At 53.7% G+C, this 16172-nt stretch overlaps 1 protein-coding gene across 2 annotated transcripts; it reads left to right on the forward strand.

Moving 5' to 3' along the window:
• The first annotated feature begins 1449 nt into the window (after nucleotides 1-1449).
• Nucleotides 1450-16107, forward strand: TRPV6 (transient receptor potential cation channel subfamily V member 6). 2 transcript variants are annotated; one of them, XM_046021127.1, is made up of 15 exons: nucleotides 1473-1901; nucleotides 9317-9414; nucleotides 9559-9681; nucleotides 10089-10226; nucleotides 10516-10614; nucleotides 10759-10934; nucleotides 11321-11467; nucleotides 11552-11764; nucleotides 12201-12287; nucleotides 12388-12464; nucleotides 12712-12877; nucleotides 13235-13301; nucleotides 13674-13942; nucleotides 14966-15072; nucleotides 15357-16107. In XM_046021127.1, the coding sequence occupies exons 1-15, from the start codon at nucleotides 1774-1776 to the stop codon at nucleotides 15634-15636; spliced, it is 2175 nt and encodes a 724-aa protein (XP_045877083.1). In that variant the 5' UTR covers nucleotides 1473-1773; the 3' UTR covers nucleotides 15637-16107. The 2 variants fall into 2 exon arrangements, with proteins under 2 accessions (XP_045877084.1, XP_045877083.1); XM_046021128.1 differs by lacking the exon at nucleotides 15357-16107 and having other exon boundaries at nucleotides 1450-1901; nucleotides 13694-13942.
• Nucleotides 16108-16172: the final 65 nt, after the last annotated feature.

The following is a 16172-nucleotide window of genomic DNA, read 5'->3' on the forward strand; positions in this document are numbered from 1 at the left end:
CCTGGAAGTACCTGGAAGGGTACTTCTCGACCCTGCCCACAGAGATCTCCCACCCTGCACCTCAGCCTCCCCCTCTCCCCTATCATACACACTCATGCACACATGCACCTTCCACACACACACACACACACACACACACACACACACTCCTCACTGTGTCCTCCAGCTCTCTGAATCAGAGACACGTAGTAAAAAACAGACTTTGCGGCAAAGGAGTGACCCACAAATACCTATGACTCTAACTGCCCAGACACCCAGGCCCCAGGCCGTCGGGCCCCTGCTGTGCCATGGGACTTCGTATCAGCCAAGGCTTTGGTCCCATTCCCGCAGGAAGGTTGAAGTAGCTGGCCGGGACAGCTTGCTGTTGTCAGAGTTCTGTGCGGTGGGAGCAGGACGGGCGTCCTTCTTCCCCATGACTGTGCAAGCCCCCTCCCTGGGCCTCCATCCTCCCACGGGGATGTGGGAGTGGGTCCGAGTCTGGCCAATGCCACGGACTGGCTATGAGACTTGGGTGATTTGCTTTACCACTTTAGGCTTTGTTCTTCTTCTTCTTTTTAATCTGTAGAATGTGGACAATAATACCTTCCTTGCAAGTGTGATGTGAGTTTACATGGAACATTCCACAGGACCTACCAGCCAATAAGGGGTGAATAGAGGCTATGTCCCCCAGAGCTTGCCGGAGAACCTACGTACAACATTGGGGGCTTATTTATACAAAAAAGAAATTCCTCATTGTTTATCTGAAATTCAAATTAATTGGACATCCTGTATTTTATTTGGTAACCCAATACATATATGCCGTGATGGGGAAGGGTTCCAAAACTCCAGGGTAGGGGGTCTGTGAAGTCCAGGAGGCCAAGTCCTGCCCACAGCTCCACTTTATGCCTTGGCCCCGGAGTGAAGAATGGATGATACATCTTTGAGCGGCTATCAAAACAAAACGAAACAAAGCATGCGTGTCAGAGACTGTGTGCCTCTATGTGGTTTGCCAAGCTTAGTATATTCACATGTACTATCTGGCCCTTTACGGAAAAAGTTTGTCGGCCCACACTGGGTTTTCAGTGTTTATACATCTCTTCTGGGCCAGGCTAGACATTAAACTGAAAGAGTGAGGGAAAGCTAAATCTCCAGGAGAGAAAGGCCCAGAAAAGGCCCTGGGATAGAAGTGGGCTCTTCCCCACTTCCCAGGGGGCCCCTCAATCCCCAAGGCCCAGCCAACGCTTCCCCTCCTGGCCCATATTCAATCTCTCAGGCTAGTCTGACCTGTCCAGGTCTTTCTATAAAAGGTCAACAGGTGTCCCAAAGTCCAAAGGAGGCCTCTCCAATCTTTGAAGCCCTCCCCTTCCTGGACTGGCCTGGGGGCAGGGAGAGAGACCCAGGCAGGAAAGGGTTGAGACCCAGGCAGGGAAGGGGTTTAAGCCAGGCCACAGCTGGAAGGCAGGTCTGCTGGCCTGTCTCTTTAAATCTCAGGTAATTTGGGAGGAGGGAGGGAGTGTCTGCACAGCTCGGGCTCACTCCCGGGAGGAGCTCCTGAGGAGGAGCCAGCGGAGGGAGTCTCAGTTCTGCCAAGGGTAGGAACCTCAGAGCCCTCTGCAGTCTGGCTCAGGCCTCAGGGAGACTCTGCAGGGACCCCAGGAGGTAGGAGACTAGGAGACGGGACCTCTTCAGGGAGAGGGCAGGCCGGCCCTTGGGGGAGCTGATGTGGCCCCAAGGTTGAGTCCTGTCGGGGTCTGGCCTTGGCCTCAGCCCCCCAAGGAGCCGGCCCTACACTCTATGGGGTTGCCGCTGCCCAAGGAGAAGGGGCTCATTCTCTGCCTGTGGAGAAAATTCTGTAGATGGTTCCAGAGACAGGAGTCGTGGGCTCAGAGCAGAGATGAGCAGAACCTGCAGCAGCAGAAGAGGTAAGCTTCCATCTGCTTCCTCTGCACCCCCATACATGCCCCCTACCCCTCCCCAGCTCCTCTTCTTTCCTCCTTCCCCTTTCCCCCTGCCCTTCCTTCCCCCCACCCCCCTACTCTCTCAGTCTTTATTTGACACCACTATTTGAACAGATTGTGCTTCCAGGCCTGGCTCCTTGGGATTATTTTGTCTCAAAGGTCTTGGCCTCTGGGGCTAGCTCCCCAGGATGCCGGGTGGGAGGGGAGGGAGCGGGCCCTGACACCACAGGTGCCCACTATCTTTAAGATCTTATTCAATCATGCAAGCTGCTTGTACTTCCCTAAAGGCCAGCTACCTTGCTGGGCCTTGGAAAGATGATGGCATCATGGATCCACCACCCCCGAGGAGCTGGTGGGTCGGGACAGTGCCCGAATTCTCTACTCCCAGCTCCTAGAGCAGTCTCTCCTACAGAAACATGCAACGCATACATGTACACATAGGGGAGTGAATGACTAGGGCAGGAAGGAACTGTAGACATTAGTAACCACAGGAGACAAAGTGTGACCGTGGTTGTCACTGCTCTGCATTATCACCGTCATCGGCTGTTGCCCAGGGCCCTGCTGAATGCCAGGCACTGGGGGTTCACGGAGCTGAACAAAGCAGGGACCCAGCCCTGGGGTTCATGACTCTCTACTGGGGGAAGGGTCCAGTACCAGAGTGCTCGCCCACTCTCTCATTGGGGCTGAGCAACGTGAGAGGCTCTAAAGTTTGAATCCCAAGAATATTGCACTTGTTGCTTCCAGCCCCTGAAACATCCCAACTCTGATGTCTGCTCCCCCTTCCCCCCCGGGAGGGAGAGGAGAGGAGAAAGCTTGAGGCTGTCTCCACATGAGATGGCCTCTCCAAAGACTCCCCAGGCCTCCCCACCCGGGAGCTGGCGTGCTAGCAGGAAGTGCTCCTGTCCTGGTGTTCCCCCGGGATCCCTAACAAGGCAGATAATACGTCCAATTCATAGAAGAAAGCCCAAGGATTTTGAAGGATTTTGTATCTGAGGGTCTTTCTCCATCTCCGAGAGCGGAGGCCTGCCTGAGCCTGACTGGGAGTGGCTGTGTTTCTTCTCCCTTTGCCCCAGGATTCTGGGCTGGGGGTGTGCTCCTTTCCAAGCTCTGGCTTTCCCGACTCTCACACCAGCCACCCACTTCTCTCCCCCCAGGCCTGGGAGAGTGGGGGCTGAGTGCATGTTTGGCTGATGACATCTTTCAGCACAGAAGGGCACTGTTGTTGGAGAAGAGGCCATCCCTGGTTCCTTCTACTCCTCCCTTCCCACTCAGGACCCTGGGGCTGGGGGAGCTAGACACAGAGCACAGAAAGGCCTGGGGCTTGGTAGGGGCGGCAGAGCTGCCCAGTGTGCCAACAAGGCGAAGACCAAGTGAAGGACCACAGCCTGGCTGCTTCCCCTCGTCTTGTCTGCCCCTATCCCTTCCCCAGACCATTGAGTGGGCCTCCTCCAGGAGCCTTGGTCCAAAGGCCCGATGTTTTCACTTGGAGGGATCCCCTCCTTTCCTGTTCTCTCTGTCTGGTTCCACAATTTCTCGGCCTTCTCCTCCCCGCCCCGCCCCCTGCCCAGAGCCTGGAGTATTGACTCCCTGCCCGGTGGGCACTCCCAGGAAGGACACGGAAATGGCCAGAAAGGGACGTATCCTAGGCTGTGCAGTGAGTGGCCTTAGGGAAGATTTGCAAGCAACTGGATAAATAGAGGCTGTTTGGGTGAGGACAGTACTGACGGGCAAGGAGGCGGGCTGATGGCAGAAAGCATCAAACAAAGTAAGGAGTACCTACCTCACCTTCTATAACCCCAAACATACGGGAGGCAGGGCCTGTTCTCCCCTGGGGGATAAGGCAGGCCCAGAGTGAGCAAGTGATGAAGTCAGAATTTGTGCCAACAGCTCAGGGGGCCTCTGGTTGGGGTATCCGGGGCGGGGGTGGACCACAGTCCAGTGAGAAGAGAAGGCTTTATGGTCTCTCCAGGATGGTCAGGAGCCCAGCAGCTCGCTCTCTCTCTCTCTCTCTCTCTCTCTCTCTCTCTCTCTCGCAGAGGTGTCTTGAGTCTTAGTCTCATTACCACCTCTGCATTAATCCACATCGTCGGACCCAAGCTGAAATTACCTTTCTCCCGTTTCTTCTTCCTCTCTCCCTGGACCTTGAATGGTCTTATTTCCTGAGATATAATGTATTAACTCCTTTTTGAGCATAAAGCACTCTGCTAGATTTGCAGAAAGTGAACGTGACGATGCTGCTCTCGGGCAAAATGCACCAGTTTGCATCTACTTGGGTGACAGGTGCACTTGGGGGTGTCCTCACCAAGAAGGGTTTAAGCAGGTGTCGTGGGTGCACAGAGGAGGATGCTGCAGTATCTGATCCTGCCTGGTGTGGGGTAAACTGGCTAGCTCCCAGAGGCTCACACCTGACCCTGTTGCTGGAAACGTCTCCCTCCCTCTAGATAGTGAGAAGGCTGTGATGATCACTGGAAGTTCTTCTCTGTTTGGGTACATACATGAAGTGAAGTGGTGTGTCTGGAAAGATAAGCTCTGGGGCTCTCCGGTCTATCGGGACTCCATGCCTCGGTAAACACTAGTTGCGTCCTTGCGGGCACACGAGCGCGAACTGCAACAATGAGAAGGGTGGCCCAACTCCAAGTCTGCAAATAACCACTTTCCCCCTGAGTTCTGGCTTCCTCATCTAGTCGCCAAGCATGCAAGCTGTGGGGGAAGTGGCCCATGAGTGGCCAGTGCGTGCCTCCTCCCCACACAGGACTGCCCTCTCCTGCATCTGTGGTCACAGTTCTGGGCTGACCCCCTTCCCCTGAGGAAGTTTGGAAAGAGCCATAAAACTAGAAGAACCACATAATTGAGTGGTGAGAGCCCGAGGCTAGGTTCTCGGAGAAGCATTCTGCCTTTAACTCTGTGAGATCTCCTCACAGCAATTTCGTTGTGCTGCCTCAGTTTCCTTTTCTGAAAAATGAACCATTCAGCCTGTGTCACAGGGCTGTCAGGAGCAAGAAGGATAATAAGGGAGATGCTGCTTTGGAAGCTGAAAAGCACATTTAAGAAATGAGTTCTTGGGGCACCTGGGTGGCTCAGTGGGTTAAAGCCTCTGCCTTCGGCTCAGGTCATGATCCCAGGACCCTGGGATCGAGCCCCGCATCAGGCTCTCTGCTCCATGGGGAGCCTGCTTCCTCCTCTCTCTCTGCCTGCCTCTCTGCCTAGAGTTGTGATTTCTCTCTGTCAAATAAATAAAATATTAAAAAAAAAAAGAAATGAGTTCTACTGTGATTAAAACCATGGTAGTCTAAAGGCAACACCCCATGTTGGCAGGAGTTTGAGGGGCTGGGTACCTCCTCTTCTCAGGGCTGTATCCACCTGGGAACTTGTAACTGAGCTCCCATATTTTGTTTGCCTTCCCCTTCCCAAATGGCACGCTTGTCTGAGAGGATGCCCGTGAACACAGCCCCCTGGGCCTCTCAGCCCTCTCCAAAGCCTCATCAACCCAGAGAACAGGGACAGGGAAATGGCTGAGCAGGGTCCAGTCCTAGCTCTGCCTCTGACTTGTTTAGACAGGTCACCTCGGGACTCCAGGCCTCTTTCTACATCTGGGATATGAACAGATAGACCAGGTGTCTAGCAACTTCCTAGCTCTAAAATTCTGATTTGAATTCTCCTTCCAGGCACTCTGAATTCTGTCTTATTTCCAGCAAACAAATAGAAAACGTTGATCACGTGCACATAGACATGTACACATCCGTGTACACATCCGTAAGGAGGAGGAGGAGAAGAGAGGACGGAGTGCAGGGAACAGGAGAAAGGAAAGGAGAGACACTCGTGGGGTGGCCCAGAGGAAACTTCAGGGGGAGGATCGGAGATTTGTGTTCTGTCAAAAAAATGGGTAAGGGTTTGCAGTACAATTTTCACCAGTCTAACATTAAACTAAATCGTTCAATTTGATAATTAATGGTCAGGCAAAATTAAAACATTCTCCTTCCTGAAAACAGCTTCCGCACTGCTCTAATTTCAGATTTCCTCCGTAATTTCCTATTGCTACTCAATCAGTAGAGTGCTCAAAAGGCTTTACCTTTTTGTTTCTCTTTTAGTTAAATATTTAATGATTTGTAAGAAAACACACATAGAGAATTTCTCGTTCTTTTTAATGTGAAGTATCCTCAGATGGTTTATGAATAATTCTACCTGTAGCTCAGAGTTTCCCTACCTTGGCAGGGTGGACATGCTGGACAGAATAATTCTTTGTTAGAGGAGACCGACCTTGTGTAGATGCTTCTTAATAGCATCCCCACCAGAGGCCGTGAGCACCCCTCTGCCCCACACCCATTGTGACAACCAAAAATGTCTCTAGACTTTGCCAAATTCCTTGGGTGGGAAAGGGGCTCACCCCTGGTTGAGAGCCACAGTTCTAAACCACTATTTGTGAATAAGGGGTCTGGCAGTAATGTCAAATATTCTACTAAATGAAGTCAAATTTTCCCCTGGAAGGGAACGAGTATAATTCAACCATTCAAACCAGAACATATTTTTATCAGTACCTCCTCTTCCTGGTCTAGGGAGGTGTGTGGCTGAGACCTGATGAAGACGCATAGATTTTGCTCTAGATCTAAACTTCTATGCTGGGCTGCTATGGTAGAACCCATTTGTATCTCAGGCATGGGAGTCTTTGGACGGGTCTGCTCTTACCTTTTTTATGGGTCCCAGGAGTAGTCAGGTTTTGAAGGGGGTCAGCCTGGCTGCCAAGAATGTGACAGAGGGCTTTCTTTGCTGTCCCCTTGTGGCCCTCTGATGCCATTGCAAGTAATTGCTCCGATCCCTCAGAACCATTTCTAAGCTGCCTCCCTTTTTGCTGGATTCTGGAGTTTGCTGCCCAGAAGAGACCAGTTCTCTACACACTTTGCTGGGTTGGGTCATAAGGTGATTCTTCACTTTATCTGGGGTTGCCAGAAAAAGTACAGGACACGGCGTTAAATCTGAATTTCATATAAATGATGAAAAAGCTATTATTATAAGTATGTCCAGATATCACGTGGGACATAGCTATATTAAACAGCTATAGCTTATATATCTAAAATTAAAATTCAATGGAGCATCCTGAATTTTTATTTGGCAAGCTCAGATGGACAATAACTCCTTTTTCCCCAGGTCTCAAGGGCAGAGAGAAAAAGAGCACGCAGCTGTGGAGGCTTTGGGGGGACATTTGTGGGCTTCAGAGTTGTGTAGGGACCAAAAGCAGTGTCTATAGGCTGGCCACCAACTAGCCTCCCCACTCATATTTTGGAAGCAGGGAGTAGAATTCTGCGCTTGGGTAAGAAGATCCTTTGGATCCCTTTTTAATTTTGCCATTAACTTTAGTCCAAATAGAGCATAAAGGCAGAAGCTAATTGAGGGAGGGCAGAGAAAGGATATAAAGATGAGAAAGAGACTGACTTCTGCCCTTAAGCAACCCTAGTATAGAGGAAGAGACAGTATAATCATAACACAGTGAAAGATGCAAAAATAAAGGGCCAGAGGATAGCGCAGAAAACTCCCTGGGTGTGTGTGTGTGTGTGTGTGTGTGTGTGTGTGTGTGTGTGTGTGTGTGTGTGTTGGGGGATAGAGCTGGCTTTCGAACATTTTTAAAGAAGGGGTTTGGGCCAATCGTCGGAAAGACAGTGGCGGTGGTGGTGAAGGGGGTGTAGAAAATTTGCTTTGCAGCTATGTTTGTATATCAAGCATACTGGTTTTTTCTTAGATTATATGTTTGCCTAAGGTTGGCTTCGGGGGTGGCCAATGGAGATAATAAGGAGGGCCAGTAAGGCCTACCTTCTGGCACTGCTACAAATTCATTCGTTCCTCAGCTAGTGGGAGAGCGTCTACCACATGCGAAGCACGTTCCTAGGCGTTAGGGTCACAGAACAGACAATGAACAGCGAGATGGAGGCCCTGGGTTCCAGGTGGAAGGAGTGTGAGGCAGAGGCATCTGGAGAATAGGGTGTTCAGGTCAGTGAGGACAGAGCATCAGGTGTAAGGACTGAATGGGGGAGGAGAGAGTGGAAAGGCAGGTGCACAGAGGCTAGAAAGGACCTCTGTGTTCCTTCTCTGTGAGCATTGAAGGCAGATTTTCTAAGCCATGATGGTACTGCCGTCCAGAGGGGGCACCATGGCTACATGGTTAAAGGTGGGTCGGGGGTAAAGAGTGCATAGGGAAACTGTAGTTGGAATGTTTTGCTCATGAGGGGCAGAATAGAGAATGAAGACATGAATTGATGAGGGTCAACAGGGACAAGGAGGTTGCGATCAGGTGGGGACAGAGCACTAAATGTTGAATTGACACGATCTGGTGACTGTCCACATGGCATGGGGAGTGGGGACCTAGGGCCCACGTTTGGGGAGATGTGAGTCTTGGGCTCATTCCTCCTCTCCTGACCACCCCCCCGCCCCACCATCCCAGCTCTTGGAGTTGATTTCCTGCCACTAGTCGTCAGTGTGTCAGCTCCCATTCACATAGTGGGCCATCGATGCTAAATGGTGTTATTTCATTTAGCTCCCATGGAAACACCATGACCTTAGGCCAAGAGAGAAATTGAATAAAAGGGGCCCCATTGGTCTTAGTTGGGTTAAATTGCGATTATAATCTAGGTTTTTAGTTCATTGTAGGAATAAAGCTCAAGAGAGGATCTGGTGAGTCAGAGATGATTAGAGAAGATGATTTTTTTTTTTTTTTTTTTGCCTTACACAAGGGAGAAACAGACAGGAGTAGGAAGAGAGTATACTCTGATTTAAGGGTCAGAAAAAAAAAATCCACTATTGCTTTCTGATGGAGCTCTGAGGATGCTGTTGTCAGGAAGAAGGTGCCGGCAGCAAGGGGCTGTGCTGGGGAGGTCTAGAGAGGAGAGCATCACACCCTGGAGGAAATCTGCTAGCCTCTGCATGTTGGCTTCCTTCACAAATAGGAGGGAGGAATTCCTTCTACCCTTAGTCCATGAAAACAAGGCTTATCTTGGGGGGGGGGGGTAATCACAGGGCACTTAGTAAAGCTAAACAGGGTTGCTCCAGAGGTCAGTAGGTCAGGAGGTGAGTGAGTACTTAAGTAAAACTCCTCCCCTCCGTACCTGATACGCAGATAACACATTCACACACATTCTGGTCCCAGCACCCAGGGGATAGGAAACCAGTACTGATGCTCCACAAACGGAAAGGGGGAAAAGTTGCTTTGAGGGTAACTAACTGGTCAAGAAAAAAATCAGACAGCGCTTGGCACCCGATAGCCTCACTTCCCTGGATCAAGGTCAAAGCCGCTGAGGTGCATGGTTTGCACGTGAGGGAGCCAAGACATCTCCCTTCACTGCACAACGGGGCATGCTCGCCATGGCCACCTTTCTGATTCCTTTCCCTTATAGGATCTGGGAGTCTCCTCTCCTTCTAGCTGCCAAGGAGAACAATGTCCAGGCTCTCAACAAGCTACTCAAGTACGAGGCCTGTGACATGCACCAAAGAGGTAAGAGGCAGAGCCTTGAGCACCGGTACCCACACACGAGGTTCCCGGTGTAGCCCAGACCTTCTGCCCTTGGCCACTATGTCCCTATTGTCACCATCCCCCTGCTCCGCAGAAGCCACTGAATCTTCTTTCTGTCAATCCCAGGAGCCATGGGGGAGACGGCACTGCACATAGCAGCCCTCTATGACAATCTGGAGGCTGCCTTCGTGCTGATGGAGGCCGCCCCTGAGCTGGTCTTCGAGCCCATGACATCCAAGCTGTATGAGGGTGAGGGGCCAAGGGCCCAGGATGGAGGAGGGAAGGGGTGACCTGCTGGATATTTCAAGTCAGTCTCTGACTTGAAATCAGATAATTTCAAGTGGATAATTTGGGATAATTTGGGGAAACCAAAGAGGGAGTCTGAGACCCCTAGTTTTCATGCTTCTCTCCATCTCCCCTTTTTCTTATCATCCTCACTGTACGACATGAGAGCACCAGCCCCCTGAAATGCAAAGGGGCTAGAGTAGGAAGAGAAGGTAGCAGCTGGCTTCCCTGGGGGCCCTGCCAGCCCAAGGGCTCTCCCCCCCCACACACACCTTGGGCTGCCCTGATGAGGAGGACAGGGTGTAGATAAGGGAGGGATCCCCGCAGGATGGTGGGGACAGACCCCATGACTGAGAGCTCTCTCTGGCCAGGTCAGACTGCATTGCACATAGCCATCGTGAATCAGAACGTGAACTTGGTGCGAGCCCTGCTTGCCCATGGGGCCAGCGTCTCTGCAAGAGCGACAGGCACAGCTTTCCACCGCAGCCCCTGCAACCTCATCTACTTTGGTGGGAGCAGGACCAGGGCTGGGAGGAAAGGGGCGTGGGGAGGTGGGCAAGAGCCAAGGGAGGGGGGCTGAGGAGGGCTCCAGCCCTGGGAAAGCTGGAAGGGGTCAGGCCTTACAGGGCTTAAGGCCAGAGCCAGTTCTCCCCATGATGCTTGCTCCATCCCTGCCTCTGGTTCTGCTGACAAGTGTCACCAAGCCCAGAGCTCAGATGTGGGGGGAAGGAGGCAGTCGCTTAGGGACACTGCCCATCCCTTCGGGCATTCATGCCACGGAGCTCTCTGTGTCCACAGGGGAGCACCCTTTGTCTTTTGCTGCCTGTGTGGGCAGTGAGGAGATCGTGCGGCTGCTCATTGAGCATGGAGCTGACATCCGGGCCCAGGACTCCCTGGGTAAGAGCTGGGGTGAGGAGGGGTGCTGGGATGCTGGGGCTGTGAGGGCAGGGACCTGGACAGCCCCCAGGCCTGTCTCGGGGTGGGCGGAGGGACAGGAGGGCCTTCGGTGCCTTGGCCATGCGACACCTGTGTCCCCCGCAGGAAACACGGTGTTGCACATCCTCATCCTCCAGCCCAACAAGACCTTTGCCTGCCAAATGTACAACCTGCTGCTGTCCTACGATGGGCGCAGGGACCACCTGCAGTCCCTGGACCTCGTGCCCAATCACCAGGGCCTCACCCCCTTCAAGCTGGCCGGCGTGGAGGGCAACACTGTGGTGAGGGACGCTTCCTGGGCCCTGTGACCTCCTTCTAAAGACCCATCTTCCCAAGCTCCCCATAGGGCCCAGTCCCTTACTCCCAATTCTGTGGCTAAATGCTCGGCCCCAGGCTTCCCTGATCCGGAGCTTGAAGAAGGGCACTCTGGAATATCTGCTCTGGTGACCCCAAGTACTGTTCCCTTGGCCTGTCCTCTTCTTTCCGATCTTGAGAGGGTTGGTGGGAAAGAGGGAGGAGCAGAAACCGAAAGAGGTTCACGCAGAAGAGGCGTGGGGCTCGCTGACTGCCCGTTAGTGCCCAGGAGCCCGCCGCAGCCCTCTGGGAGGTGTGGTTCCCGTGGCCGCTCCTCACGCTGACCCTCTGACTCACCGCCGTGTCCCCCCAGATGTTCCAGCACCTGATGCAGAAGCGCAAGCACATCCAGTGGACATACGGGCCGCTGACCTCCACTCTCTATGACCTCACGGAGATCGACTCCTCTGGGGACGAGCAGTCCCTGCTGGAACTTATCGTCACCACCAAGAAGCGGGAGGTATGGGCCGTTGGGTGGGAAAGAGCCGGGGTGGGGTGGAGTCAGGGACTCCGAGCTGCTTGCTCTGTTTTTCTTCCCCCAAAGGCTCGCCAGATCCTGGACCAGACACCCGTGAAGGAGCTGGTGAGCCTCAAGTGGAAGAGATACGGGCGGCCGTACTTCTGCGTGCTGGGCACCATCTACCTGCTCTACATCATCTGTTTCACCATGTGCTGCATCTACCGCCCCCTCAAGCCCAGGACCAACAACCACACGGGTCCCCGCGACAACAGCCTCCTACAGCAGAAGCTGCTTCAGGTGACACCCCGGAGCAGCGGAGCTTCCGGGCGGGATCCGCTCTCTGCCCTTTCTCAGACCGAAATAGCGTTCCTGCTGCACAGCCCCCATTTCTCCCCGCGCCCAGCTCTCAAATACGTAGGCACAGACATGGGGCGCCCAGGTGACTCAGTCAGTTAAGCGGCTGCCTTTGGCTCAGGTCATGATCCTGGGGTCCTGGAATCAAGCCCCCAGACAATCTCCCTGCTCAGCAGAGAGCCTGCTTCTCTCTCTCCCTCTGCCTGCCGCCCTGCCTACTTGTGTTCTCTCTCTGTCAAATAAATAAATGAAATCTTAAAAAAGAAAAAAAGAATCTGACAGGGCTGGTGACCCTACCCAGGGAAACTGACGTGTGCCGAGGAGTGGGCAGGGTGGATGTATGGAAACCCTGAGTGTTCTGACCATGTTTCCCTCTCAGGAGGCCTACGTGACCCCCGAGGATGACATCCGCCTGGTGGGGGAGCTGGTGACCGTCATCGGAGCTGTGATCATTCTGCTCGCAGAGGTGAGGCGTGGGCAGGATCTAGGAGGAGGCTGCTTGACCCAGGGATCCAGTCTGAGTCCCAGGCTACAAGTGCCTTTGTGTCTTCCTGGCCTCTCTCCAGATTCCAGACATCTTCAGGGTGGGGGTCACTCGCTTCTTTGGACAGACGATCCTTGGGGGGCCATTTCACGTCCTCATGTGAGTCTCCCTTCTCTCCCCCTTTCTCTGCCCTTCCCTCACTCCCTGGATCCTGACCCCTGGACAATCCCTGGAGAAAACTAACCCCAGAGAGCCTTCTCCAGTGATGAGCGTGGCCCTGTGTATCGACCTTGCAAAGGCCAAATCTGAGTGTGTGGGTGTTGCCTCCTTCAGCCACTCTTGTTCTTGTGTCCCCAGGATAATCCCAGTCTCCTCTCACACTCCCCTCTGTCCCCTCCCCTCCCAGCATCACCTATGCCTGCATGGTGCTGGTGACCATGGTCATGCGGCTCATGAACGCCAATGGGGAGGTGGTGCCCATGTCCTTCGCGCTGGTGCTGGGCTGGTGCAACGTCATGTACTTCGCCCGAGGATTCCAGATGTTGGGCCCGTTCACCATCATGATCCAGAAGGTCTGTGCCTCCCTCCAAGCTTTCTAGAGAGAGGTCCTAGAGCCGCAGCTGCTGCAGACATCTTCACAAAGGGCCAGATAACAGATTCGCAGGCTTTGCGAGCCACATACGGTCTCTCCTGCGTATTCTTTTCTTTTCCTCCTTCTTGTTTTCGCATTCCTTCAAAACTGTAAAAACCCTTCTCAGTTCAAGGGCTGTACCCAAACAAGCCAAGTAGATTGGGTGTGCAGCCGTGGTGTCTAACTCCTGGAGCGCGGAACTGCTGGGCTTCCTGGGGGGAGGGACATGTGAGAGGCTGCACGGAACAACTGTCCAGGGGACCCCTGTGGAGTTATTTTCCTTTTTCTCCTCCTTTAGATGATTTTTGGCGACCTGATGCGGTTCTGCTGGCTGATGGCCGTGGTCATCCTGGGCTTTGCCTCAGGTAAATCACCTGTGCGGGATGGGGCCCTGGCGGGGAGGAGTCCAGGAGCCCAGAATGGCTGTGGATAAACCTGGGGGGATGGGGTTAGATGGAAGGCCAAGATACAAGGCCTACAAGATACAGTGTCTGAGGACGGAACTCGCCTTGGGGTGAGACAGAACTGGGCGTGTCATGGCGATGTGGCTCCTGGGATCAGGATAAGCCATCCAGAAAATAAGGGCATCTCAGAACCCAAAGCATGGAGCCACAGAGGGCCGGGTGGGGATGCCGGAGATGAGGGAAGTGGGACTGAACTGGGCAGCAAAGAGCTGGTCGTGGTCCAGTCACGTATGTGGTTGCCATGGTAACCCTCCATCCCCTTGGGTGGAGCAGCCTTCTATATCATCTTCCAGACAGAGGACCCCGACGAGCTGGGCCACTTCTACGACTACCCCATGGCACTGTTCAGCACCTTCGAGCTGTTCCTCACGGTCATCGACGGGCCTGCCAACTACGACGTGGATCTGCCCTTCATGTACAGCATCACCTACGCCGCCTTCGCCATCATCGCCACGCTGCTCATGCTCAACCTCCTCATCGCCATGATGGGCGACACTCACTGGCGGGTGGCCCATGAGCGGGATGAGCTCTGGAGGGCGCAGGTGAGCCCCCTGGTGGCTGGGAGGGTTCGTGCAGGTCGTTCCCTCCTAGCCAGGGACTGGGCTGAGCTCACATAGAAGCAGGATATTTTGACGCGACCCGTGTCTCCACGGTCACTGCACAGTACACAGAATAACGCAGAGCGTCCAGAAGCACTGGACTGGCCCTACAGCGGCAGTACTTGGATGGCCGGAAAGAATTCTTCGTAGTTCTCTTGAAAATTAAAACCTCAGGCTTTTCTAGAAGAGTCCACAAGAAATCAACCAACAAGAAATAAAGCTAATGGAGACTCAAAGTGCATTTGGTGAATTAGTCTGTAAAATCTGACCCAGAAAAAATTGGACTGGTTTTTTAAAAAAATGCTATGAAAACTCCCCACATAACAAGTAATCTTCAGTCGGATCATCGTGATAGAGACAGAACACCGTTCAAATGAATCAAATCATTTGAAAATATACTTTAGAAAATAATTTCTCTCAACAGAATTAAAAATGAACATCCCCCAAATTGAATGGCACTTAGCTGTGCTGTGTAGGAAACACAGTTAAAAGGCCCTAAATTGGCTAAATGGGCTTTGCTCAGGAAAATATGTTTTCCGTGCAAATGTATTGATATGAGATTTCTCAGGAGGATATTAGCATTTTTAAATGGACTTTATATCTGTAGGGTCAAAATATCCTGCGGCCCCGAGGTTCCCCTTCTCTCTGCTTTGCCTTCCTTCCTGTCTTCTTGGACCGAGGTCTCTCAGCCTCCTGCAGGATCAGCATGGAGGTCAGGTCATGGGGCAGAGAATTGCAGGGCTCATGTCCCATTGACTCTCTCCCACAGAAGTGGGTCAGTCCAGCTGACACCACCCACTCCCAGCTCAGGGGTGTCGTCTTTCCCTTCTTGGAGACCATGAGCTCCTGCATTTCCTAGCTATCGCTTAACTGTCCTTCCTCCGCCCAGCACCCTTTCCTCTCCCCACCCTTCTATCTCTCGGTCTGCACCCAACCTCTGCTGGCCCCTTCTGTCCCCACACACAGGTGGTGGCCACCACGGTGATGCTGGAGCGGAAACTGCCTCGCTGCCTGTGGCCTCGCTCGGGCATCTGTGGGCGCGAGTATGGGCTGGGGGACCGCTGGTTCCTGCGGTGAGTGACCCATGCGGGCCCGGGCGCCTCTCTGCTCCAACAACCTCCTGCTCCCAGGGGCCTCCTGCAGGCTGCCTGTTCCCTGGGCCCCTTGCCCGCTGACCTGTGTTGACCTGAGGGCCCCACAGTGGATCCCTGCTGCTAAGGCAGGGGGAGGGGGTTGCACCAGCTGCACAGGAAGAAAAAGACCAGTTATGGAAGGAGGCAGTGAGCATAGGACACAGGCCAGGTCCGGGACCAGCCCTTCCATCCCCGGCTGCCCCTCACAGCCTCCTTCTCCGCAGAGTGGAGGACCGACAGGATCTCAACCGGCAGCGAGTGCAACGCTACGCTCAGGCCTTTCACACCCAGGGCTCCGATGACTTGGACAAAGGCTCAGAAAAACTGCAGCTGGGCCACCCCTTCGGCCCCCGCCTGTCCCTCTCTACCCCCTCCGTGTCTCGGAGTACCTCCCGCAGCAGCACCAACTGGGAGAGGCTCCGGCAAGGCACCCTGAGGAGGGAACTGAGGGGGCTGACCAACAGGGCTCTGGAAGACGGGGATGGCTGGGAGTATCATATCTGAGCGCGCTCCGCCTCGTGGCTGCTCTCCGTTTTCTGGGCCGTCCAAAGACAGCACTGAGACACCCAGAGGTCTGATCTCCCGGGTCCAGGGGGGAAGCAGAATGCAGTCGGAGGAATGCCGGCTGGGAATAACCGCCCCAGGTCCCACTACTCGCTCAGCTCTGGGGCGAATGGAAACCAAGGAGGGAGGTGGCCCTCGCCTCACCTCGCGCACAGGGCTGGTGCCAGGGGGCACCAAGCTGAGTGGCTCTTCGGCCTTACGGAAGTACTCTGCACTGTCAGAGCAAAGCACTTTAAGGACAGGCTTGCCGTCTCTACCCCAGTGTTACGGTGGGAAGGGGAGAGCCCTTCCCAGGGTGCTCCAGACAGCTGGGAGGGAGGCTTATAGAAAGCATGAGTGCGGGGGACAGGTACCGCTTTGGGGGTGGTGTGAAGCTGGTTGAGTCTTGCCACCTTCTACTTTCCAATAAAGTCGTTCCCTGCTCTGTGCCCTTGTGCCTTCAGCTGGGTGGTGTCGCCTGTTGGCAGTGGCCCTGT

This window comes from Meles meles, chromosome 10 (assembly GCF_922984935.1).
Source record: "Meles meles chromosome 10, mMelMel3.1 paternal haplotype, whole genome shotgun sequence".
Taxonomy (NCBI): Eukaryota; Metazoa; Chordata; class Mammalia; order Carnivora; family Mustelidae; genus Meles; species Meles meles.

Excerpts from the sequence above, each read along its gene's own strand:
- TRPV6 (XM_046021127.1), top strand. The coding sequence starts at position 1,774 with ATGGGGTTGCCGCTGCCCAAGGAGAAGGGGCTCATTCTCTGCCTGTGG. Across the intron at positions 10,935-11,320 it reads GCGTGGAGGGCAACACTGTG|ATGTTCCAGCACCTGATGCA; the intron begins GTGAGGGACGCT and ends GTGTCCCCCCAG. Across the intron at positions 13,943-14,965 it reads ATGAGCTCTGGAGGGCGCAG|GTGGTGGCCACCACGGTGAT; the intron begins GTGAGCCCCCTG and ends CCCCACACACAG.